Source organism: Rhinichthys klamathensis, unplaced genomic scaffold (assembly GCF_029890125.1).
Source record: "Rhinichthys klamathensis goyatoka isolate OS25496 unplaced genomic scaffold, OSU_Roscu_1.1 h1tg000111l_1, whole genome shotgun sequence".
In the NCBI taxonomy this organism is placed as follows: domain Eukaryota; kingdom Metazoa; phylum Chordata; class Actinopteri; order Cypriniformes; family Leuciscidae; genus Rhinichthys; species Rhinichthys klamathensis.
The window spans coordinates 13392254-13418321 of NW_026606649.1; the positions used below are offsets into that span (position 1 = coordinate 13392254).

Sequence of the window (26068 nt, forward strand, 5' to 3'; positions counted from 1 at the left end):
CACTGTATATTATATTTTGAGACAAAACACAAAAATAATATAAACATCCACTTCCATTCATAATTTCTTTTATGACCCCTCATCTGAGCCACAACAAATAAAAAACAAATATAGGCCCTACATTAACAAATACATTGTGGATATTTTGAAAACATCTTTAAAAAATGGCCAAATGTCCAATAGTTGACAAGAATGTTCAGGGTTCTTCTTCATCTGAGGAGGAGAGACCAGCATATATATATACTTTACTATATACTGAATAGCTTAATTGGTAGCCTATTTCTACTTTATCTACTTGATCACGGTTGCAATGGTTACACAAGTCAAGTGCAAAATATAAATAAAAGTATATATACTAAATGATACAAATGTATTATTTGACCAATTTTAAAGTTTTACTACATTTTCTTCCTGGAATCCACCTTGAAATCTTGAAACCCTTGAAACCCACCTTGATACCCACCTTGAAATCCCTCTTGGGATCAGAATAATCCTGTTTTTGTTTTGTTTTTTGGATCAAAGTTATCCAAATCCTACAGACAAGTTTTGAACAACACAAACTGAAGGTTTGATCCAGATTAAAACTAGGATTGGATTCCATGATCCAATCTGATTTCAGATTCCTTATTTCCCTTTTGAACAACCCATTTTCAAGATTTGATCCAATCCAATCAGCTTACCTTTGAACAACTGGCCCCAGATGATTGATAAATGATTTGCATTTGAACATGCATGGACAGTATTGAGAGTGAGGAGTCACGTGCCGATTTGGGCGGGGTCTGAGCCGGTCGGCCATGATGGTAGGAGACGCTATCGGTTGCCAGGGGCAACGCCTTCAGAACTTCACAGAGGCGCGACTAAAACATTCCAGAAATAGCGAAAGAGAGACAGCGCAGCTTAGTGTTTGTTTACATTTTACCGATACGCCGCAGTTTCTTTGGAAGATATGGAGAAGGAAGAGAAATGAAAGGGGTTCTAGCGGGAGAGACTAAATAACAATGCTAGCCAGCTTAGAGAAACTGCTTGTCAATAAACTGACAGCAGCAACAGCGAGCAAAGCCTGCTTTCAAAAGCAACACATTTCAGCACAGTTCGCCTTTTATTTAACACAAACGAACGAAATTAATACTCTGTTATTCATCTAGAGTTGTTTCATTTGTTATAGATATATCTGTACCGCGAAATGTTTTAAAAAGACACTTTTTTAAATGACGTACGATTCGCATCGACAGGGGAATGTCCGAACTGTTCGCTTAACGTTGCACGGCAGGTGCAAATGCACGTATCTGATTCATATCAGATTTATTTCCACATATGAATGAGGCCTGAAACATCAAGTATGACTGAACTCTCGCAGTTTAACGTTACAGGTTTGGGGGTTTCTAAGTCGTGCACCCAGCCGCAGCAGACTTGTTCAGCTTCTAATGACTTAAAGCTTCTGAACTCTTGCATTGTGTAGGCAGTAACGTTAGTCACTGATACCATAAACAAACCAGGTAATTAACTATGTCAGCGTATGTGAAAGGTGGTAGTGCTTTGGGTCTTTCGTCCATTCTGTAGCAGGTCGGACGGGTCCATGTTGATGTCAAGTAGTTTCTCTAAATAACGCTGCTTGGTGTTGTTATTTAGTCTCTCCCGATAGAGCCCCTTTCCTTTTGCTTCCCGCTTCTTCATTTATTCCCAAGAAACTGTGCCTTATCGCAAAAATGCAAACAAATATCAAGCTGCTCTCTCTCTCTGTCGCTATCTCTCTCAGTCTCACGGTCGAAGTAACCATGACAACGGATAGTGTATCCTACCAAGATGGCGAATCCTTCCCACAATGGAACGCGGAGTGATACGCGTGACGTCACCTTCTCATTCTCAATACAGGGAGACGTCCATATCAACGGCAAAAAAAAAAAAAAAAAAAAAAAATTAATGTGATGTATCTGAACACATTTGTATTTTTTATTTCTTTACTTTCTGCCTTGTTGCATTTCCTTGGACAAACACGTGCATCACTGTTCAAAATTAATTTACATTTACATTTATCTGACACTTTTATCCAAAGCGACTTTCAATTGCTATATATGTCAGAGGTCGCACACCTCTGGAGCAACTAGGGTTAAGTGTCTTGCTCAGGGACACATTGGTGTTTCACAGTGGATTCGAAACCCGGGTCTCTCACACCAAAGGCATGTGTCTTATCCACTGCACCATCACCACATGCAAATAATTAGGCATTGCATACTAACTTAAAAATGGGATGGCAGAAACTGGATGACACATTAGAATGTTTGTTATTATAATTTGTAGTAGGCCTTTATTCAAATGTAATCTTTATTCACAAATTTTACATCTCACATTTGCATAAAATGTACTCACATAAACATAACAAGCAAATAATTATCCTAAAAGTTCATCAATACAGCAGTGTCTTGTATAGTATGTATCCCTGCCAATGTAGAAATAAAACCTATGCAAACTAAATAAAGTTGATTCAAGCTTTATGCAAAAATATTTATTTGTAACAAATTGTATTTATTTATTTGATGTTTTCAGGTCACAGAATCAAATACAAAATTTCCGTGGTTTAGAAGCGTCCTGCTAATATTAATGAGGTAATGAAAAAGAGAAGAGCGGCGACAAGTGCAAAAAATCTAGTTACACCGACGAGAGGATAACAAGTGTCCTGAATATCTGAGGAAAAGAAGAAAATGAAAAGTGTTGTGAGAAAGGAATCAAAAATGTTTACAGCAGTTCAGTCAATAAATCATACTGATCAACATTTTGGACAGATAACAAAACCTTTAATTTACTAACTTAGTGAGTATATGGATTATGAAAAGTTATTTACCATAATGATGAAGAGTTGTGTTGAACATCCATCCACCAAACTTCACAACACAGGTGCTCTGTCCTTCAATCTTCCACTCCTCAGCTGATACCGCTACATTATTCTGAGTTTTCACTGAGTTCTCTTCGCCTTCTTCCCAAACAACCAACGTTTGTCCATTTTCTTTTCTACTACCTATGAGCCAGTACACAAAGACCTGTGATGGAGCAGATCCCCTGACTGTACACTGAAGAGTGACTGTAGAGTGGTTGTTGCTGCTGGCAAATGCCACGATATCAACAGACGGCATAACAGTGCTGTCAGCTGCAAGAAGAAAGAGAGATGCAATTTTACTGAGATAAAATAACAAAAGGATTGATACATATAGTAATTATATAATAAACACCTGAGCTTTCTTATCAAAACAAACCTCGAGTACCACCATGTTCTAATACAGTACCATGTAAGGTGACAGCTGTGCCATTCCCAAGGTACATATGCTCACGGTCTGTAGCGATGCAGTAATATGTCCCAGAATCCTGTACCGTTGCGTTGTAGATGGAAGCCTGACACACTGGGTTTTCCACCTCATCTTTAGTCTGAGGAGGGATGTTTGCATCCTGCAGAATGTCTATGATTCCACTTACTGGATTTACTCGGACCCAGGCCACTGTGTGACAGAATGACTGCACCTCATTGAGTTGGCAGTGCATGGTCACTGTATCCCCCGATCTCTCTTTCACTGACGGGGGAAACTGATAAACTGTTCCCGCCATCGCTGCAAAGGGATTCAGACCTCAAAATGTGAAAAATTCAACAATATCATAAATGCTACTTTGATGGTCTTAATTACTAGTTTTAGTTACAAATGTACTAAAATGCATAAATGAAGAGAAAAATACTGTTGTAGCTTACCGTGTGGCGAAATTAACCTGAACAAGACAAGAAAAAGGAGGTCATGCATGCTGTCTGAAGACTTTACAGGCCAAAGCAACTGAGAGAAATGTGCAGAGTCTGACATATCACACACCTTTTCCTGTCTGTCCACGGTCGTTTCATCAGCTTGTTGATAAAAAACTGATACATTGAAGCTCGGCTCAGGTGGACCTGGAGCTTCATTTCTTGTCTTTAGTTTTATTCATGATATAACTCTCTACCCATTACAAAACTGCATAAATTGAACCGTTTACAGTTACTAAGGCAGAATCTAAGCATTAACCTGTAACACCAAAACCCCCAAAATCGAAAGAAATGAAAACATCAGTTAAAATCGTATCCCTAGTTATTATGGTTTTATAACAGTAACTGTGTATAATATATATAACAAAAATGCACAAACAGGCATTGCAACTCTTCAAATGGCATGTTAAAATGGCACATCAAAAGTAGTAGGCTATTCACATTTAATCTGAAGCTTGAGCTTGTTTTGATGAACGCAAAGATGATATCCTGGCCGGCCGACACACAGAGCTCTTGGTCAGCCTTTCTCTGTTTTTGTTCTTTATGTAAGTAAGAGTCTAGAAATCAAAGCTCAGGTTGTGAGAAATGATAGCAACACTGAGATTGCCCTGTCTGCGATGACTGGATACTCTTTGGCCTCAGTTAACCAGAAACTGGCAAAAGTTAGGTCATTAAACCACAGTCTTGTCTCATTTTAGTGAGCTGCTCGTGTTGCCTCAAAGTCCATTTCCTTTTTCCATTGCAGATTAGAAATGTGTCTCTTAACCAGCCAATGGCTTTGGATTAAAGGGTTAGTTCACCCAAAAAATGAAAATTCTGTCAGTAATTACTCGCCCTCATGTTGTTCCAACCCCGTAAGACCTTCGTTCATCTTCGGAACACGAATTAAGATATTTTTGATGAAATCTGAGAGCTGGATCACTCCTCCATACTAGTCCATAGGCTTCTTCAGGGATTGAACTTGCCGGCCTCGAAAAGTTATTAAAGACATCGTTAAAATAGTCCAAGTGACTACAGTGGCTCAATCTTAGGTTTATCAAGCGACGAGAATACTTTTTGTGCGCAAAAACAAACAAAAATAACGACTTTATTTCAACTATTCATTTCCTTCTCTTTGGGCCTCTACTCAGTTAACGTAGTGTGATTCCGTAGAGCTACGTCACACGTAGGCTCACTATTGGCCGACGCTGGTCATGTGCGTGATGCGTGTGACGTACAACAACAGAAGCTTACGCTATTACACTAGTGAACTGACTCGAGGCCCACAGAGAAGGAAATGAATAGTTGAAATAAAGTCGTTATTTTTGGGGGGTTTTTGCGCACAAAAAGTATTATCGTCGCTTGATAAACTTAAGATTGAGCCACTGTAGTCACTTGGACTATTTTAACGATGTCTTTAATAACTTTTCGAGGCCGGCAAGTTCAATCCCTGAAGAAGCCTATGGACTAGTATGGAGGAGTGATCCAGCTCTCAGATTTCATCAAAAATATCTTAATTCGTGTTCCGAAGATGAACGAAGGTCTTACGGGGTTGGAACAACATGAGGGTGAGTAATTACTGACAGAATTTTCATTTTTGGGTGAACTAACCCTTTAAGGAAATAAAAGAGACATTTTTTTTTCAAGGGGTTTTTTATGCTAGAAATGACCTCACAAAATGCTGCAGTGCTGTCTGAATGGGGGAAACATTTATAGAGTGGCTCTTTCCACATGTCATCTGTCATGAATTGACTCCAACGGAGGCAAGATGTAGCGAACCCAAATGCAACTTTAATAATAAACATAAGTTCAAACAAAAACAAAGGCTAGAAACTGGAAACAAGAACAACGACTGGTAACATTCACAGGTAACATACAATACTAGACAAAGACACAGGGCAAACATGAGGGCTTAAATACACAAGACTAACGACAAGAGACATCTGTGAACAATAATCAGACGATTAACCAATGACAAGACACGTGGCAGGATCACATGACAAACGGAATCACATGACAAGACAAAACCAGGAACAAGAAACAAAACCCAAACCGTGACATAGCCCCCCCTCTATGGGCGGCTCCCGACGCCCATCAAAACAAACAAAAAAACACAAGTTCAGGAGGGTGGTGAGTGGAGGCGGTCTTGGGGGAGGGACGGAGGGCCAGGTCCGCGCAGGGAACGGGACCAGGGCCTTGCAATGACGGGCATGGGCCATGAAACGTGAGCGGACCTGGGCCATGGAACGTGGGCGGAGCTGGACGTACAGGCTGCCAGGGCGGAGCAGGCTGTGGGCGTGTCCATGACAGAGCAGGCTGAGGGCGTGGCCACGGCGGAGCAGGCTGAGGGCGTGACCAGGGCGGAGCAGGCTGTGGACCCTCGGGCGTCCAGGGCGGAGCTGTTGGACCCTCGGGCGTCCAGGGCGGAGCAGACCCTTCGGGCGGCCACGGTGGTGAAGACCCCTCGGGCGGCCACGGCGGTGAAGACCCCTCGGGCGGCCACGGCGGTGAAGACCCCTCGGGCGGCCACGGCGGTGAAGAGGGCTTTAGGCTGGGCAGGACCAGCGGTGAAGGAAACTCTGGGCTGAACAGGACTGGCGCAGGATCAGCGGGCTCTGGCGCAGGATCAGCGGGCTCTGGCGCAGGATCAGCGGGCTCTGGCGCAGGATCAGCGGGCTCTGGCGCAGGATCAGCGGGCTCTGGCGCAGGATCAGCGGGCTCTGGCGCAGGATCAGCGGGCTCTGGCGCAGGATCAGCGGGCTCTGGCGCAGGATCAGCGGGCTCTGGCGCAGGATCAGCGGGCTCTGGCGCAGGATCAGCGGGCTCTGGCGCAGGATCAGCGGGCTCTGGCGCAGGATCAGCGGGCTCTGGCGCAGGATCAGCGGGCTCTGGCGCAGGATCAGCGGGCTCTGGCGCAGGATCAGCGGGCTCTGGCGCAGGATCAGCGGGCTCTGGCGCAGGATCAGCGGGCTCTGGCGCAGGATCAGCGGGCTCTGGCGCAGGATCAGCGGGCTCTGGCGCAGGATCAGCGGGCTCTGGCGCAGGATCAGCGGGCTCTGGCGCAGGATCAGCGGGCTCTGGCGCAGGATCAGCGGGCTCTGACGTGAACCTCAGGATCAGCGGGCTCTGACGTGAACCTCAGGCTCAGATGGTGCCGTGGGCTTGCGAGGCTCTTCATCCGTAGAGCCCACCTTGAACGACGAGCCACTCCACATCAGGGCAAAGTCAATATACTCCACCAGAGTGTTCCGAGGGGTATTGGCTGGCATAAGCTGGTAAAGTGGTTCATGGGCGGAACATATCCTTTAACACAGCATCATTGAAATCCTCCCCATGGCAAAGCTCGCAGAATTCCTTGACGTACTCCTCGACTGGACGGTTTCCCTGGCTGAGGCGGAAGAGGCGGATTGCTGGGTCCATAATGCGGTCTAGTATTCTGTCATGAATTGACTCCAACGGAGGCAAGATGTAGCGAACCCAAATGCAACTTTAATAATAAACATAAGTTCAAACAAAAACAAAGGCTAGAAACTGGAAACAAGAACAACGACTGGTAACATTCACAGGTAACATACAATACTAGACAAAGACACAGGGCAAACATGAGGGCTTAAATACACAAGACTAACGACAAGACAAGGGACATCTGTGAACAATAATCAGACGATTAACCAATGACAAGACACGTGGCAGGATCACATGACAAACGGAATCACATGACAAGACAAAACCAGGAACAAGAAACAAAACCCAAACCGTGACATCATCGCCAAATAGCAAGCTTTGATCTGAATCCAAACTATTTGTCTGTGCTAGTTAGCAAATTCTAATTTTTCTTTGCATTCGTATGTTTAGTTCATTAAGATGTGCAAAGATGTCCGTCATTGTATGCCAGCCTTGCAAACCATGATTGATGCATAACACAAAAACTGGCATCTTTTTAACACAATAAGATCATAATTACCAAATACATGAATGCAATCTAAGACTAAAGCAATGTGGCACATACTTGTGCCCTACTTCATTTCAACAAAATCAGCAATTCTGTTCTTCCGCCAAAGACTTCAGGGTTGGAATTATGCATCTCTGAGGTTTCGTTGCCGTACTTTTGAGACTGAAGTTTTTCCGCTGACAAAGCAAGGTGTGGACATTAACCAATATGATATGAGGTCCACATCACCATTTTGCTCATGTGGTGCATGCGACCACACAAAAAAGAGGACACAGAAAAACAGAACACTGAAGGAAAGAAAAAATCACTTCCTGTCTGTGACCCTGCCACACATAACCAAAGTCACATAAGGCACAATTCTCTTTATTGCTGGTACTTTGTTCCTAATAATTACATTTGCCATTCAGTGACACATGACTGACACTTTATAGGCTATAGGAAAAAAAAACTAATACCATTATATATGAAATCAAAAATGTTTATATGTTATTTTATTTTGGTTTGAGATCCTTGGTGTGAATTCATATGATTTCAAGAAAAGGTGGGTCAAACAATACATTTGTATATATTTTATTAAAAAAAAGGGGGATAATGTTGACTTTTTCCAAAAAGGTTTTAGATAAGACTAAGTGTTATATATATATATATATATATATATATATATATATATATATATATATATATATACTGTATATAATTCCTTTTAAAAAATATTATGCTGTGGAATGAGTTCAGCCCTGGGTGAAAGTCTAGATTTATCCTTTAAATTAACTGACATTTCACAAAATATCACACTATTCAAAACATCAAATAAACATCAATAAAAATCTGAATCAAAAAGATCACAATTACTCATGAAACATGCTTCCTGCAAATAGATATGCCAATTTATTTCAAATATTAGTATGTTAGTAACTATTGCCATCTTTCATCTGATGTACAGCAATGCCAAACAAAATAAGTTTGACGAATAAAAGTTTGTCAAAGCAAAATAGATAAACTGAAAACTCTTTGAATATCCGCTTGTTAAGTCACGATTAAGGAATGCTGTTTCCGGGTCCAAGTGTGACTGAGAATATTATTTCAACAGCCGTTTATGAGCAATAATTATTCATATAGCCTACACATATGCACACACATAAAAATGTACGCTGTACACTAGGCCTACTTTGTACTCACAACATCCCAAACTCAAGTATTTTAATGATTCATAACAGATGAATTACTGTCTGGCCATTTGGGATTTCGGTATGGAGATGAAGATTAAGACTATAATTTTTCATATTACATCCCATCGTGAGTGTATATTAGCACCGTTTGTTGTTTTCTTGGGGCATCTGGTAGCGTTTGGACCTGGAAACAGTGATCCAAAATGTCAGACTGAACAAGAGAATAAGTTTTTGCATTGACACATCTTCACAAAAGTTTTTCGTCCCAGTTTATAAACATAAACAATCACTGTTATCAGAAGCAGGAAACCAAAAATGAAGCAGAGAGACAGATATATGTGTTTTACAGCATAGCACACGTTTGATGCATCTGCAGAGAGAGAGAAAAAGGGAAAAAGTACATTAGAAAAAATAAACCCAGATTATTAAATATAAAGATGTTCATTAAAACCACTGAATAAATAAATTAGGAACTAATTAAACACTACCGTTCAAAAGTTTGGGGTCATTTTTAAATGTTTTTGACAGAAGTCTTATGCTCACAAAGAATGGATTTATTTGATCAGAAATCCGGTGAAAACCGTAAAATTGTGAAAAATAATTACAATTAAAATAACTATTTTGTACTTATATACAGAAATATACATGGATTTCTCGGCAAAGTCATCACTGCTTGCGCACACAACTGGGAGGCAGAAAAAAGACGTGTTTCGTGTAGGCTATAGCATAGTGGTGTCTGTAACGTAAACAAGTGGAATGCAGGCCTAACTTATAAAAGCAAATTCGGGCTGTCCAGTAGATGCTGCACTGCTAACATTGGCTATTACATTACTAGCCTAACATGATAATTAATATACATACATCACAGTAACACTGCAAAATTAAAGACAGACAAACAGATCCAACTAAAATCACGTTTTATTGAGTCAGGAGTTTTATACAAACAATAAGGAAAGCTTCAATTATTAATCCTCAGGTGCTCTTCGTTTCGGAGTCACACGTGTTATCTTCCCGGTCAGAAGTGACCGGACACCTAAAAATTAAACTTTCTCCATCCCAGTAAAACCAATGCAATTTATTTTTGTTCAATAATATTTTTTCTTTTTAATTTTGTATTTTGAGAGAATTTTACTTATTAATATTTATGCAATATTTATAGTCCATTTTTGCCAAAAAAACCCCCCAAAAAAATCCTAATTTTTTTAAATATTTTTTTAATTATTGCAGTATTTCAGATTAATACAGAGACAGGGGCCGTATTCACGAAGAATTTGATCTTACCACTGAGTACTCCTAAATCGCACTAAAATATTTTAGCTAGGAGTTTTCTCTTAAAAGTTATTCACAACGCCTTTCAGACCTACTCTTAGTAAGAAAAAATGACAACTCCTAAACTAAGAGTGAGTCTTCATTGCTATGGATGACATCAATTCTCATGCACGAGCTTCCTCGCAATGATCACGGTGATTGGTCGTTAGATGATAGGGCCATCATGCGGAACATAACACAGACGCAACAAATCATGGAATTACGACATCTAAATATGTCTGTGTCCTACACAAAATAATAATAGTAATGTCATCGAAATGCATATATAATGACATGTTTGTGCAGGCCCCAGTGAAGTGTGATTCTAAAAAGGCAGAGAGAGAGAGAGAAAAGTCGTGAATTAAATTAAATTAAATCAAGGTAGCCTAATACCCCAATGAAAACCGCCACTTGCCTAATAATGAAAAACGACACTTGCTTCGTGAATTACTCTTAGTGAAAAAAATGAGGAGTCCTAAAGTTAGGAGTGACACGCCCATTATTTTTAGGAGTTGCTCCTAAATTCGCCAGTTAGGAGCTACTTTAAGCCTTAAAATTCTTTGTGAATACGGCCCCAGGGCCCGTATTCATAAAGATTCTAAGAATCCTCTCAGAAAACTCTTAATTTAGCTTAAAAACTTTTACGTAGGAGTCTTAGCTTAAGAGCGATTCGGGAATGATCTGAGAGCAACTCTGAGTAAGGAAAAGACTAAAACTGTCTGTTTTGCACTCTTGATGTTTTAGTGTCACCCCTTCATTGTTGAGCACTTTTTTCTGCATCGTGGCTGATTTGTAGATTGCACTGACAAAAATTCTCAGACTTTTTGTGTTTTTGTCAATTTCCCATTCATTTCCTATGGTCGGTCATTTTTGACCGAAGAGCACAAGTGTTACTATTTTTTTTACGACCACTTAGCCTGCTCGGATCATGACCTGTTCACATACCCAATGCCATAGAAATCACCAAGTTTCGTAACATTCCGATGAAGCTGTGATTTTTAACATTTCGAAACAGAAAATGTTTCGGTCAGAAATGACCGAAGAGCACCTGAGGGTTAAGGTTGTTGCAGTAGCGGACCAGCTCACCAATCTGACTTTCTGCCTGTAATTTGTTCCAGGTTGCAAAGCTGATTTTCAGCAGCCATCAGTCCTTCAAAAATCATTCTAAAATGCCGATTTGCTGCTCAACTTGCTGTTTATTATTATCAATGTTAAAAGCAGTAGCACCGATTAATATTTTCATCGGAATCCCCCCGAATCTAGAGAGATGTGCCGGGATCCAAACACCATACAGGCATACACAGATAAGAGAGCGCACGGCTCGAGAACCCTCAAAGCTGTGCGACCACACAAAGACATGACAAAACAGGAGTGTAAGCAAGAAATAGATTCTTGGTTCACAAAACCAAGAAATAGACAGACGTGACCGAACCCTGAAAAAAACATTTATATGAAACATAAATATTTTGTAACATTGCATGTGTCTTTACTGTCACTTTTCATACATTTAATGTATCCTCCTTGATAATTAAAAGTATTAATTTCTTTGAAAAAATTTTCCCCCAAACTCTTAAACTGTAGTGTATATTTTAGAGATATTGTACTGTACCATGATGTCGCTGAAGGGTCTTGGTATAGATCTGTCCTCTAAACTTCACCACACACACGCACTTCACCTTCCTATCCCACTCCTCAGCAGTGATCAGAATTTGGTTCCTGGTGATCTGGATACCACCATTATTCCCATGTGTCAAAACTGCCTGTCCTTTCTCTTTTCTCCTCTCTACAGCCCAGGACATATGAATCTGAGAAGCCTCAATGCCGGTCACAACACAATGAAGAGGGACTAAAAGACCGTTTGGGATCAGCGGTGTCAGAATATCAATAACAGGAAACACAGTGTGTTCTGGAAAGAGATTAAGAGAAACATTTGGTTATAATGGAGAGAAATACTAACCATCAATAAAAGACTTTAGAATGTTATATTGCTATTCAATGAGTTTACTGTAAATCAGTTGTATTAAAAGTGTGAGGCACATAGGCTACAATCCTAAAAATAAAGGTTCTTTATTGGCATTGATGGTTCCATCAAAACCTTTAATATAAATGGAATTTTTCCATTGGAAAAAAGTTATTTTGATTATTAAAATGTTAGTCACACTAAGAAAATAAAAAAAAGTAATTTTTTCAGAAATGTTGACTGAAAGGTTATTTAGGGAAGCCAAAATGCTTCTATTGCACCACTGCAAAAAAACCTTTTTGAACCTTTATTTTTATTTTTAAGAGTGAGTGTATAAATGGGAGTCATGGATAATTCAGCGTGTAAAAACAAGAATGAAATGTAAAATTATATTAAAAAACTGAAAAATTATTGATTCTAGGTAAATATTTAATCCTGGATATAAATGCTATTGATAAATCTCGCTATAAAGTTCATGTACTATTACACACTCATTTTATGGAGTAAATGACAATTTTCTTAAAGTCCTTTTGTAAAGTTGAGCTGATGGTGCCACCAATAATTACATTTTTGTCTTCTGTGTACATATATTACTATAAACTATTAATTCACAATAAGAGATTATTATTATTATTATTATTATTATTATATTTAATTAGACTCACCTTTCACAATAACCCGGGATCCATTGCCAATGTGAGCAAAGCGGCTTTGCACAGCTGCACAATAGTACATACTGGAGTCATGCACTGTTGAATTGGTGATAACAGCAGTACAAATGCTGGTCCACTGGTTGGACGAGTGATGAGGATCGATTTGAAGTCTGTCAGTAAGGCTGATTGTTGCATTCTCAGGAATGACTCTCAGCCAAGCCACCGTGGAACACGGGGAGTACAACTCCACAATATTGCACTTTAAAATGACATCCTCTCCAGCCATCACCTCAGCAACTGTCGGCAACTGTGTCACAATGAACGCCTTTGTCGCTAGATGAGAAATATTGTGACATTTATGTTAATGCTTTGGACTCTTTCCTATTGGGGCTTTTATACAGCAGATTTTTGAACAACGTAAAGAAGCATTTAATTTTTAATAACTTCAAAATGATCATGCCTACCCGCCTACCAATGTTAAAATTAAATCTTAACGTTAACCTTTGAACCCCATTAGTACCTTTAAATAAACTTGATGGTTGCTTTTTATTTCAATAGCCCACTTTAGACATTCTACTAACTATAAGTAACTTTGTAACTTTTGTACATGCCAACCAACTCATTAATTTGCAACTACATGTCAACTAACTTTCATTTTAGTAGTTTTAGTATACAGTTAGGGTACGGTTAGTAGAATAAGTTGACATGTACTGTACTTGCAAAGTTACTTATAGTCGGTATGTTGGAAGACCATCAAAATAAAGTGTTGGCAGATATTAAGCAGACAGTCTACTAATACTCTAATGACTGGTAGGTAGATGACAAGTTACTTATAGTTAGTAGAATGTCTAAAGTGGACTATCGAAATAAAGTGTTACCAACTTGATTTTGTATGAATTTAGAAGTATATTTCTAGAGACTAAAATTCTTATTTAACAAACTGCTTCATTACAAAATGAGTAAAATCTCTTTACCTGTTCCCATAGTGAGAGATACCCAGATCATCATCAGCCAGGTGCTCATTTTTTATGTCTGACTATCACACAACTGAATCCTTCATTTGTCTTGATCAGCAAAAACTTGGTCTTCCTTTCAGCCGTCTGTGATAGGTCTTCTCACAGTAGTCAGTGACTACAGAAAACACAGGATACTTAAAACGATGGCAAGTTTAGCATTAAAATGCAGTAAGATTGGTATCATAAACAGTTTGACTGAAATGCAGGACCTCAGTATATTCCATTGCACTTTTTTAAAACTTCGGTTAATATCTGTTGAAGTTAAAAGCTGGAACAGTGTTAAATGTTAGTTGTCTAAATATTCACAGTGACATCCTCAACATGGCTTTCAATGTTAACCAAAATTTTCTTGAGAATTTTGTCACCTGCTACTCTCAGACTGTGATTATCTCAGGAACAGAGTGAAGACTGAGATTACAGATGCAAATTCAACCTTTAATAATAATACTCTACAAACTGAAAGACAGGGAAAACACATTAACACAACAGAGATCGGACAAAGACTGAAAGAAAAGGTGCAAACGGTATGTTGATGACATTTTTATGATTACTAAGGCTACACCTGCAGAGCTGTTGACGTTTTTGAATTATCTTAACTCAAGGACTGAGCATGTGAATTTTACTATGGAATGCGATCCAGTAAGCATCAGTTTTCTTGATGTTAGAGTATACATATGTGACGGGAAACTCCATACCGATCCGTATCGAAAACCAAGTAATCCTATTTTAAGAGGCGATAGTTTCCATCCTAGACCTTTAATCAAGAGTTTGCCTATTAGTCAATTTAAGCGTGTATGTAGAGTTTGTTGCACAGATGAATCTTACTCTCAACAATCCACTGATTGATTTAACCATAAGATTTTTTAATCGTGGCTACCGTAATGAATGGATCGATAATGCCATAAAGAAATTCAATGAGACATCTCAGATACAATGCTTACAAACTAAGTATAATAATAAAACACAACTTTTTAATGCTATATTATTTCAAGTGATCCTAAATTATCAGGTGTTTTTTAAAATGGTCCGAAATTGGTTTTTAAACGTCAAAACAATCTTCGTGACTTGCTTGTAAAATCTGAATTTCCTTCACGTATAAAACAAAGTATTACAACTCTTCCTCCAGTCAATTACAGGTGTGTCAGTTGTGTCCAGTGTGCCTTTACACATAAATGCAATTCCTTTAATCATCCACGCACTGGCCGCAGTATTCTGATACGTGGTACTATTGCCTGTGCTTCTACTCATGTGATTTATTTAATTTGTTGCCCTTGTAGTCTTGCATATGTTGGTTAAACGTCCAGACCATTGTGTACTCGCATTAGCGAACATCGCAGTAATATTAGGACCGGAGATATGCGTAGTCCTATAGCGTCTCATTTTAGACAAGTAGGTCATAAGGTCAGTGTTTTACAATATATCGGTATTGTCAGGATTCCATCACCATCTAGATCATCATCTCCACCCACTCGTTCCCTTTCACCCAACCAGACACTTCCCCGTTCATTATCCCCTGATTACTGATCACCGTCACCTGTGTCCCATCACCAATATGGACTATAAAACACTCACCTTCACTGCAGTCACTTGTCTGGTCTCGTCATTTCATGGCTCACAGACTTCCAATACCTACCTGTTCCTTACCTGCCTTCCATCCGTCCATGACCAGTCTGCCAGAACCAATCTACCGTCAAGTCACCTGCAAAAGAGAGTGAAAGAGAGAAAAGGACTTTAACCTCAGCTAAGCTTCCTTTATGTTTCTTTGTCATTGGTTTCTCACCTGTTATCTCCGACTTCGATCCCTCTGCACAAATAAAGCAGTAAAACTTACCAACTTGTTTGCTTCCTCTGTGATCCCTGACAGAAGACCAGACCACACTAAAATGCAGAATCCGTCGGGGTCTGAAGAGGATTCCTCATCGGCTAATCCTCCGGTCGTCGCAGCATTCATTCCACCACCTCTACTTCCGCAACCTCCCGCTGCTTCGTTCACTGCCTCCGCGAGTCCCATGGCCCGGCCAGCCCCCTACTCTGGTGAGGCGGAGAACTGCAGTGGGTTTCTTCTGCAGGTATCCTTGTATATCGCTATGAATGAGCATCAATTCAGTAATGACACCGCCCGGGTGGCTTTCATTATATCACTGTTATCTGGTCAAGCGCTTCGGTGGGCACAGTCATTGTGGGATTCAGATTCTCCGGTGATCAAATCCTTCTCAGATTTCAAACAGCACTTTAAAGAGGTTTTTGGGCAAACTATATCTGAACTGTCCATTCATGACCAACTATTTAACCTCCGTCAAGGAAATTCATCAGTGAGTTCGTATGCTCTCCAATTCCGCACTCTAGCCGCGGCTAGCGGCTGGAACGAAACCGCCCTGATCACTGCCTTTCGACATGGGTTGAATACCGACGTACGCCACCTGTTGGTGTTCTATGAAGACATCATGGGGTTAGAGAATCTGATTCAGCAGACAATCCGAACCTCCCAGCGTCTCACCGCTTGCGATAGGTTTGTACCCACTGTCAGATCTCCGCCTCCGGCTCCATCAGTTACTCCTCCAGCACCAGTTCCTATGGAAGTAGACTCCACCCACCTTTCAGCCTCTGAACGCCAGCGCAGATTTCAACATTCCCTCTGTCTGTACTGTGCGTCAGACAAGCATCTCCTCAGTGCTTGCCCTGTTCGACCTCCACGGCAGGCGGTGAGTTCTATTCAACTTTCTCCAAAGATCGAGCATCTAATACGTACCAGTGTACATGTCTTAACCTCCTGTGTTTGTCTCCCAGCGCAAGCCCTCGTTGACTCCGGGTCTGCAGGGAACGTCATATCCACCCAGTTTCACCAAAAACTGAATATTCGGCGACGCCGTCTGTCCCGAGATCTTCCCGTCCACACCATACAAGGCAAGCCATTAGGTCGAGGTCGAATATGCCATTATACACCCACTTTAACTCTTCGCATCGGCTGTCTACACTCAGAGGAAATCTCTCTTATGGTGCTGGAGGAGTCCACAGCGGATATAATCCTGGGACGTCCCTGGCTAGTACAACATCAGCCAGTACTCCACTGGGGAACTGGAGAAGTACTCCGTTGGGGTGAAGATTGCCATGTATCCTGCCTCAGTTCCATCCAGAAACGCCGTTCTTCGTCTCGTTCCAAGTCATCTACGGGTGAGTCCAAAGTTCCTGTCTGTTCAACTTCGGTGGAAAGCCCAGAGGTCCAAGTTCAAGTCGAAATCCCAGTGGAGTACCAGGCGTTCCAGGACGTATTCAGTAAGGTACTGGCAACTAAATTACCTCCACACCGGCCATGGGACTGCACAATCGACTTGCTACCCGGAGCCACTCTTCGTAAGGGTCGTATTTACCCTCTGTCCATCCCGGAACAGAAGGCCATGGAGGAGTATGTGGAAGAAGCTTTACATCAACAGTTTATTCGACCATCTACCTCCCCTGCCGCTTCGAGCTTCTTCTTTATCGCAAAAAAGGACGGAGGCTTGCGGCCCTGTATCGACTACCGTCATCTTAACTCGCAAACTGTCAAATTCAGTTATCCCCTTCCTCTGGTCCCTGCCGCCCTGGAACAGCTGCGTGGAGCACGCATCTTCTCCAAGCTGGACCTCAGAAGTGCATATAACCTGATCCGAATCCGGCATGGTGATGAGTGGAAAACTGCCTTTGTGACACCCTCCGACCATTATGAGTATCAGGTTATGCCTTTCGGATTGTCCAATGCTCCTGCTGTCTTTCAAGGTCACATGAATGAAGTCCTTCGAGAATTCCTCAACCGTTTTGTCATCGTCTATATTGATGATATACTCATCTACTCATCTTCTATGTCAGAACACCATCAACATGTCATCCAGGTCCTCGAAAAGCTGAGAGCACACAGTTTATATCTGAAACTGGAGAAGTGCGAGTTTCACACCTCTACCGTTCACTTCCTGGGTTACGTAATCAACTAGCAAGGCATTCAAATGGACCAGAGGAAGGTGGAAACCATTCAGAACTGGCCACAACCCTCCTCTGTAAAAGAACTGCAACGTTTCCTTGGTTTCGCTAACTTTTATAGACGTTTCATCCGGAACTATAGTCTCATCAGTGTTCCCCTCACCTCTTCACTCAAGGGTCAGCCCAAGTCTCTGTCCTTATCGCCCACCCCAGTCCAGGCCTTCCAGCGATTAAAGGAAACATTCATCACTGCCCCTATCCTCATCCATCCCAACCCGGACCTTCCGTTTGTGGTAGAGGTGGATGCCTCTTCTACTGGAGAGGAGCAGTTCTCTCTCAGCGGCAGGGTGAGCCACCCAAACTCCTTCCATGTGCCTTCTTCTCCAAGAAGTTAGCCCCGGCGGAGCGGAACTATGACGTCGGTAACCGGGAGCTGCTGGCCATCAAACTGGCCCTCGAGCAGTGGAGGCACTGGCTGGAGGGAGCTAACCATCAATTCACGGTAATAACCGATCACCGTAACTTGGAGTACCTAAGGGAGGCCAAAAGACTGAACCCTAGACAAGCCCGCTGGGCTCTGTTTTTCACACGCTTCAACTTCGTGGTTTCCTATCGTCCCGGAAGTAAGAATTGCAAGGCTGATGCACTATCACGACTCCATCATACCTCCGTTGAAGATCTCCATCCAGAGCCTATCCTCCCTCCAGCCGTAATCCTCAGTCCCATCGTCTGGGAAATTGACCAACAAATAGCACAGGAGCTCGCATGCCAATCTGCTCCGCCGGGAGGTCCAGAAGGGCGTATCTTCGTACCTCAACATCTTCGTACTCCCCTTCTGGACTCAGCTCACACAGTTCCGGGCTCTGGACATCCGGGTAGCAAGCGTACCCTCTCGCTCCTCAGTCAACGGTACTGGTGGCCGTCCATCTCCAGAGATGTCTCCAGGTTCGTCCGCGGTTGTTCAGTCTGTGCTATCATCAACACCCCAAGAAGACTCCCTGAAGGCAAGCTCGTGCCGTTACCTCTTCCCCGACGACCATGGTCACACATCGGAGTCGACTTCATGACTGATCTACCCAATTCAGAGGGCTTTACCTGCGTATTCGTCGTTGTGGACCGGTTCTCAAAAGGTTGCAAGCTGATTCCCTTACCTGGTCTTCCCACTGCTTTAGAGGCAGCTGAAGCCCTTTTCCACAACGTCTTTAGGAACTTCGGTCTCCCAGAGGATATCGTTTCGGATAGGGGACCTCAGTTCATCTCAAGGGTATGGCAAGCCTTCTTCAAACTCCATGTCTCCATCCACCTCTCCTCAGGATACCACCCGCAGACTAATGGCCAGACTGAACGGAAGATTTAGGAGATTGGACGTTACCTGTGGACGTACTGCCACCAGTACCAGGACAGCTGGAGCCGTTACCTCCCATGGGCAGAGTATGCCCAAAACTCTCTGCGGCAGAGCACCACCGGGCTCACCCCCTTCCAGTGTATCCTTGGTTACCAGCCTCCACTCTTTCCTTGGTCGGGTAAGCCCTCGGAGGTTCCAGCTGTCGACTTCTGGTTCCATCAGAGCGAGGGGGTATGGGACTCAGCTCATGTGCATCTACAACAGGCAGTACGGAGACACAAGGAACAAGCAGACCAACATCGACTCGACACCCCTCAGTATCAGCCAGGACAAAAGGTTTGGTTGTCGACTCGGGACATCCGTCTCCGTCTACCTTGCCGTAAGCTGAGTCCTCGATTCATCGGACCATTCACCATCCAGAGGCAGTTGAACGAAGTGACCTATAGGCTCAACCTTCCCCCTCATTTCAAGATTTCTCCTTCATTCCATGTTTCCTTGCTTAAACCTTTCACTGACCCTGTCACTCCTGTTCCCTCAGATAACCCTTCCACGGACGTACCTCCTCCCGTTCCCGTCGAAGAGGAACCCATTTACCAAGTCCGCTCTATCATAGATTCCCGGCGTTGAGGTCCTCGGCTGGAGTACGTGGTGGACTGGGAGGGCTACGGGCCAGAGGAGCTTTCTTGGGTCCTGCGAGATGACATCTTGGATCCTACTCTACTCACCCAGTTTCACAGTGATCATCCAGACCGTCCTGCTCCCAGGGGTCGTGGTCGACCTCGCCGCCGGCAGCACCCTTCTCAGGCGTCAAGAGCCGCCTCGGGAGGGGGGGGAGGGGGGGGGGGGTTACTGTCAGGATTCCATCACCATCTAGATCATCATCTCCACCCACTCGTTCCCTTTCACCCAACCAGACACTTCCCCGTTCATTATCCCCTGATTACTGATCACCGTCACCTGTGTCCCATCACCAATATGGACTATAAAACACTCACCTTCACTGCAGTCACTTGTCTGGTCTGGTCATTTCATGGCTCACAGACTTCCGATACCTACCTGTTCCTTACCTGCCTTCCATCCGTCCATGACCAGTCTGCCAGAACCAATCTACCGTCAAGTCACCTGCAAAAGAGAGTGAAAGAGAGAAAAGGACTTTAACCTCAGCTAAGCTTCCTTTATGTTTCTTTGTCATTGGTTTCTCACCTGTTATCTCTGACTTCGATCCCTCTGCACAAATAAAGCAGTAAAACTTACCAACTTGTTTGCTTCATCTGTGATCCCTGACAGGTACAGAGAAGGTAAAAAAAAAACTCAAGGGGAGGAGATTACGAGAAGAAATTATAACAGAGGGAATGTTTTTGGATTTATACCTTAAATACTCTATCACCATCAGGGTTGAATGAGGATTTTGATATTAAGCCTATTTTATAGTGATTGAGCCATTTCTTCATCTGTTGTTGATTATTAGTTAAGCTGTATACTATATAATATTCTTTTTTTCCTTTTTTTTCAGTAATATAGATCTTGTTATATTTTTGATATTGCTATTATTCTGTATTATTATTATTTTTGTCACATATTTTTGTGTGGGCCCAATTAAGGTGACCTGTTTCTATTTAAAGTTGACTTTACTCTACATTGGTATTGTCCCTGATGAAGACCTGATGGTCGAAACGTTGTGCTATTAATAAATTCATTTGGAGCAGCTATTTTCAGTGTGCGGACTTCACGCTTCTTCTTTTTTTTCCCTTTATGTTACTTTGTTGTCCTGCACCTGAGCCCTATCTGGGTGTTTGGGATGTGCGCACCAGTTTTGAATTTTTGAAGCCAGAGGAATTCCCTCGAAAACTCTAAAAGCTCTAAAACGCAGGAGAGCCACGGAGATGAACATTACCCATTCAGCAATATTCAAAGGCCCTATGACTTGCAGCTGTTTGAGATTTACTGAACAAGGATTAAGGATAAGGATTTTATTTTATAACTTTGCATAACTAGAACATAAAATATAAAATATTAAAATTTAAAATTTAAAATTTAAAATATAAAATAAAATATAATGTATAATGGCAATGCAAATGTCAAGTCAAGTCAACTCACCTTCATTTATATAGCGCTTTTAACAATATAGATTTACAGTGATAATTGGAAATTAAAGTAACAGATTGTTTGGCTTTACAGCAGCTCTAGAATAAAGTTATTGTCCAGCTAAAGTTAGTTTTGATTGATTCACATCCGTTGCAAAGATCATTAGTTATTAACTTAGGGGCCGCTTACACGACACCGTTCCAACAGAAAACTTAAATGTGTTCTGGCCGTTCATTTGCACAACAACAGTGTTTGGCTTGATCAGTGGCAGGCAGTCAGACAATCAGTGCGTCTCAGATTAGTTTGCAGATTCTCAGTAAAAACACCTTGAGGCAAAGCCGTCTATTCCCACGATCCGCTCTAGTCTTTTCATTTTCCTGGAGATTTTCTGTCTGGCCGTCGCATCAGTCTCACTTTATTACTGGGTGCTTTTAATATTTTTCATGCTGCAGTGCAGTTTGTTGGCTAATTCTCACAATAATGTACAGTCAAACCAAAATTTATTCAGACTCCTTCAACATTTCTCACATTATCACAGTTTATCGCTATAGTTTAGAAAATGATATAAGAACTCAGAGTTATCAAATCAGTTGATATATCACTGGTTTTGTCCATCCTTCTGAGACTGTCAGTCAGTCACCTTCATTTATATAGCGCTTTTAACAATATAGATTATTTTAAAGCATCTTTATAGTGATAATAGCAAATTAAAGTAACATAGATTGGTTTGGCTTTACAGCAGCTCTAGAATAAAGTTTTTGTCCAGCTAAGTTAGTTTTGATTGATTCACTTCCGTCGCAACGATCATTAGTTATTAACTTACGGGCCGCTAACACGACACCATGCTAACAGAAAACCCTTAAAGTCCCTGTAAAGTCAAAATTAAGTATGTGTTTTGAGTTTGTCACACCACAGAAAAATGTGTTATTAGTCACCCACCCAAATTTGAATGATAAAAAAAGCCGGCAAGTACATCAAATAAGTAATTTGTACTAGTAATTTCAAATAATATCTTGAAAAAATGAGCAGTAGTATCTGCTCTCAAACGCTAGGGGCGTGTCCGCTGGCTGCGCTGAAACCACGCCCACTCACGGGAAAGCTGCCGTCGCCACAGCCACACTCAACTGTCACCGCTACAGCAGCAGTAGAGTTACTGTGGACTACCTACTATAATTATAACATAAGCACACAAGGCAACTTACACACTCATTGGTGGGCACGCACTGCCGATGATGGCACCAGTTGTCGGCGCGACAGGAGGACGAAGGCCGAGGCGGGAGATAGTCGGTGCAGCCCCATTCACCAGTAACAGCGGATTATCAGTGAATCTCAGTTGTCTCCGACGAAAGTTTATAAAACTATCCCGTGTAAAATGATCACTACAGAGGCGGGTTTTGGTGATCCTCAGCTCTCCAACAAGGTCTCTTCACAAAATTAATCCACCTCTTCTTGATGTGATCGTTTTTAGGAAATTTAAATAAGGACACCGATCTGTTTTGTACATGATCGCATCCAGGTAGTACGCATTTCCGTGACGAAAGCATAGCTAACTCGCAAAGTGTAGGCTGTTGTAACTAATAATAGTACTGACAGTAACTCGCGATTGAGCGGCAAACTGAGGTGAATGTGTTGTATTAATATTGTTAGGGGAGCGGCCAGCCTCAGTGGCTCCAGTGCGTCATCAAGTAGGGGCATGTCCAGGGGCTCCAGTGCGTCATCGAGCCCTGTTTTAGCCCCGCCCAGAAAATCCGGAAAATAGCAATGGTGAAAAACTGTTTAACAGTCTAACTTAGGGGTGGTTGATCTGTCTGATTTCCCGATTCGATTCGATTACGATTATTGAAGTCCCGATTCGATTACAGTCGATTTTCGATTATTAACGATTCTCGATTAGCGATTATTGATTTTCCATTTCACAACAGTAAACGAAAATACACTAGACCAACATATGATTATATTAGCAGCAACATTTTGGTATTAATTTGCACTTTTTATTTGTTTGATATTCAATGAAAATGTAATGATGGTTACTGAGGACATGCAAACATGCTTGTTGTCTACTACTTAGGCAACCCATTATCTTTAAATTAAATTATTTTTTAAAAGCAATTGTGTTGCATTATAATGCAAAGGCACCTGGTTCTATTAATTGACAGCGTTAAAATGCATTTTGTGATTTCCTTCAATTGAAAATCTTTGAAGCAAGTTTGGGGGATTTGAAGGGCACCCAATTCAGAGAATCACCCAGAAATTCAAAAGAACAGCATTTATCTGAAATAGAAAGCTTTTGTAACATTAAACAATACCGTTCAAAATTTTGGAGTCGGTAAGATTTTTTATTTAATTTTTTTGGGCGAAAGAAAAAAGAAATCAATACTTTTATTCATCAAGGATAAATTAAATTGATCAAAAGTTACAGTGAAGACATTTATAATGTTACAAATCAATTATCTGAATCTTTTGTGTGTGTGTGACTATAAATACTTTGCTTTAAAAGTACAAAGTAATGACCCATAAAGAATTAACGTACAATATATTTTATTAACATTGCAAAGAACCAACAGGAAAATAAATGTGTGCCTAAACTAGGAGCATACTTGTAGTAAATTAATATTATAACGACTGGTACAGCCGAGTGTTTTTCCTCCTCTGGCTGGAAACGTGTCATATGGTTTCTCATATTTGTCGTGTTTCGGTCGTTAGTTTTATTATACAAAGCTTACAACTAGTGTGGCTCTTGTCCAGCTCCTTTCCCCCTTCAACTTCAGAAGCCAAAATATCTCCACACGTCAGCTTTTAACCTAACGCGGAGGGTGTTTAGCGCTCAGCCATCGCGTCTCTGCTATGTGTGCACGCCACAGACGGTCCGGCCACTGCACTTCCGCGCTTCAGAGTTCCGTCTTTCGCGTTCCGTCAATATTACGTTATTATAAATATATCAAAAAAAAAAATCGATTTTTTGACATTTGTGAATCGATTCAGAATCGCCCACGTCCGCATCGCGATGCATCTAAGAATCGATTTTTTCCCCCACCCCTAGTCTAACTCCACAATTCAGTACTTCACAGTTCACAGTCTTTGTAATATGTTTTAGCTATACATTTCTAACATTTAAAATGTGTTTAGAATTTTTTTTTATTGCCTTTACAGGGACTTACGGAGCCCCTTACTAATACGGAGCCCCTAAAGGGACCTTTGCAAAAAAAAAAAAAAAAAAAAGACGCACGCGATAGTTTCTCGTGCCCACGCGATACGTTTCTCATGCCCACGCGATACGTTTCTCGTGCCCACGCCATACGTTTCTCGTGCGCACGCCATACGTTTCTCGTGCGCACGCATAACAATTTCCGGTTTGCGTACAATTTGTATGGCGGCATTATAATGTCAATAATTGCGAGAAGATTTGAGATCCTTGCGCGCACAAGCGAAAGCCGCACGCGCGCATATTACTTTTGCGCGCAGAATTTCTCTGTTCGCGCGAGCAGGATTGTAACCCGCGAGGAGAAAACTGCTTTGAGCGCGCGCAGAATCCCATATACAAGTCCTTGCTCTGCTGCTCGCGAAACTTTAACCTGCTCGCTCGCTTGTGGTTAATAAGCTTGTTTGAGATGCGCCTTGCCCCGCCTGAAATGTATGCGAGAGTAGGCGGCTGCAGTGAGGGGAGGAGTGAAAAAAGCGCAGGCAAGCCGGACAGATCTCGCTTCTCGCAGTGGATCAGACACCTGTGAGATCAAAGGTGGATATCGCGGGATTCACGCTCGTGCATGGTGTTGCTAATAAACTGGATGTAATTTAAGTTGTTGCTTTTATATGAAAATAAATAAAATGAACAAATAAAAAGAACAAGACACCCAAAGTACTTATTTAATTCCATTTTAAATAGGCCTACGTGTTTATCAATCATTTTTTCTTTAATACAGACATGTGTTTTTATTAAAAAAAATAAAAATAAAATTACATCACATAGATCGCACTGTCAGAGAGTTTGGGAATATCCACACATAATTTATACACATAAAACATGATATTAGAGTTTTAAAATCAAACATTTTAAAGGAGAACAATACATCACGGTTGTTTAAACCAATGAGCATTAAGCTGTGTCGTCAGCAAGTCGTTTCCCATCGTGCTTTTGATCAGCGCAGTCGGTGGAGAGCAAGGGGGTAATCCACCAGCCGGAAACTGAAGTCTCCCCGGGCGCCGCCATTGGCTAACAAGCCTTCACCTGCTGTTAGCATCCCATTGACTCCCATTCATTTTTGCGTCACTTTGACAGCGAATAACTTTACATCTGAGACGTTTAAAGACTCCATTTGTCCATTATTTATTTCTAAAGAAACACGACAATGTATAAAATGCTCCATTACCTTGTATCTTACGTTGTGGCCCCGTAGAAGCAGTTTTTGTAAAAATAGGCTAACGATTGCGTCATAACACGCGACTCTCTGTCGCATAGAAGAGAAATTACCGTAAAGACAGAAGTAGAAGCTCGCACGCAATCGGGGGACGTGGAGGCATAAAATCAAGGGAGAAGCCCATAGAGAGTCATAAAGTTGATCCTGCTGCTAGCTCATGGACAGCTAATACTCACGATCTCAGTCTCTGCAAGATTCAGAAGGGAATGATTCAGATTCCTCTTGGCACCGCTACTAGAAGACGTACAACTGTCAGTCAGGTTGCTCACGTCACAACTACGTCGTCAAGCTTAGTTTGAGCCTGCGCAGTGCGCTTGGCAATCAGGAAGTGAGTGCTTCTATTTGACTTCACTTTTCTCCATTGAAGTCTATGGGGTCGGTGTGTCCATTTCTTTTACTGTCTATGGTGGAGAGCAACTGCGCGCGACTGCAGAATCCGACACGTGCGCCTTGCGGT

General features: G+C 41.8%; 3 protein-coding genes across 5 annotated transcripts in view; 1 reads left to right on the forward strand and 2 right to left on the reverse strand.

Moving 5' to 3' along the window:
* s100v2 (S100 calcium binding protein V2) overlaps positions 1 to 26068 on the forward strand; it is a 240591-nt gene that overhangs the window by 195002 nt on the left and 19521 nt on the right. The gene's annotated exons all lie outside the window — the stretch shown is intronic.
* On the reverse strand, positions 2412 to 3896 carry LOC130087973 (Ig heavy chain C region). 3 transcript variants are annotated; one of them, XM_056254551.1, is made up of 4 exons: positions 3734 to 3896; positions 3249 to 3596; positions 2840 to 3142; positions 2412 to 2682 (listed from the first exon to the last, which is right to left on the reverse strand). In XM_056254551.1, the coding sequence occupies exons 1-4, from the start codon at positions 3837 to 3839 to the stop codon at positions 2576 to 2578; spliced, it is 864 nt and encodes a 287-aa protein (XP_056110526.1). In that variant the 5' UTR covers positions 3840 to 3896; the 3' UTR covers positions 2412 to 2575. The 3 variants fall into 3 exon arrangements, with proteins under 3 accessions (XP_056110526.1, XP_056110527.1, XP_056110528.1); XM_056254552.1 differs by having other exon boundaries at positions 2840 to 3135; positions 3245 to 3596; XM_056254553.1 differs by having other exon boundaries at positions 2413 to 2682; positions 3279 to 3596.
* Positions 8817 to 13926, reverse strand: LOC130087975 (uncharacterized). The gene is made up of 4 exons (XM_056254555.1): positions 13774 to 13926; positions 12812 to 13132; positions 11796 to 12092; positions 8817 to 9248 (listed from the first exon to the last, which is right to left on the reverse strand). The coding sequence occupies exons 1-4, from the start codon at positions 13820 to 13822 to the stop codon at positions 9085 to 9087; spliced, it is 831 nt and encodes a 276-aa protein (XP_056110530.1). The 5' UTR covers positions 13823 to 13926; the 3' UTR covers positions 8817 to 9084.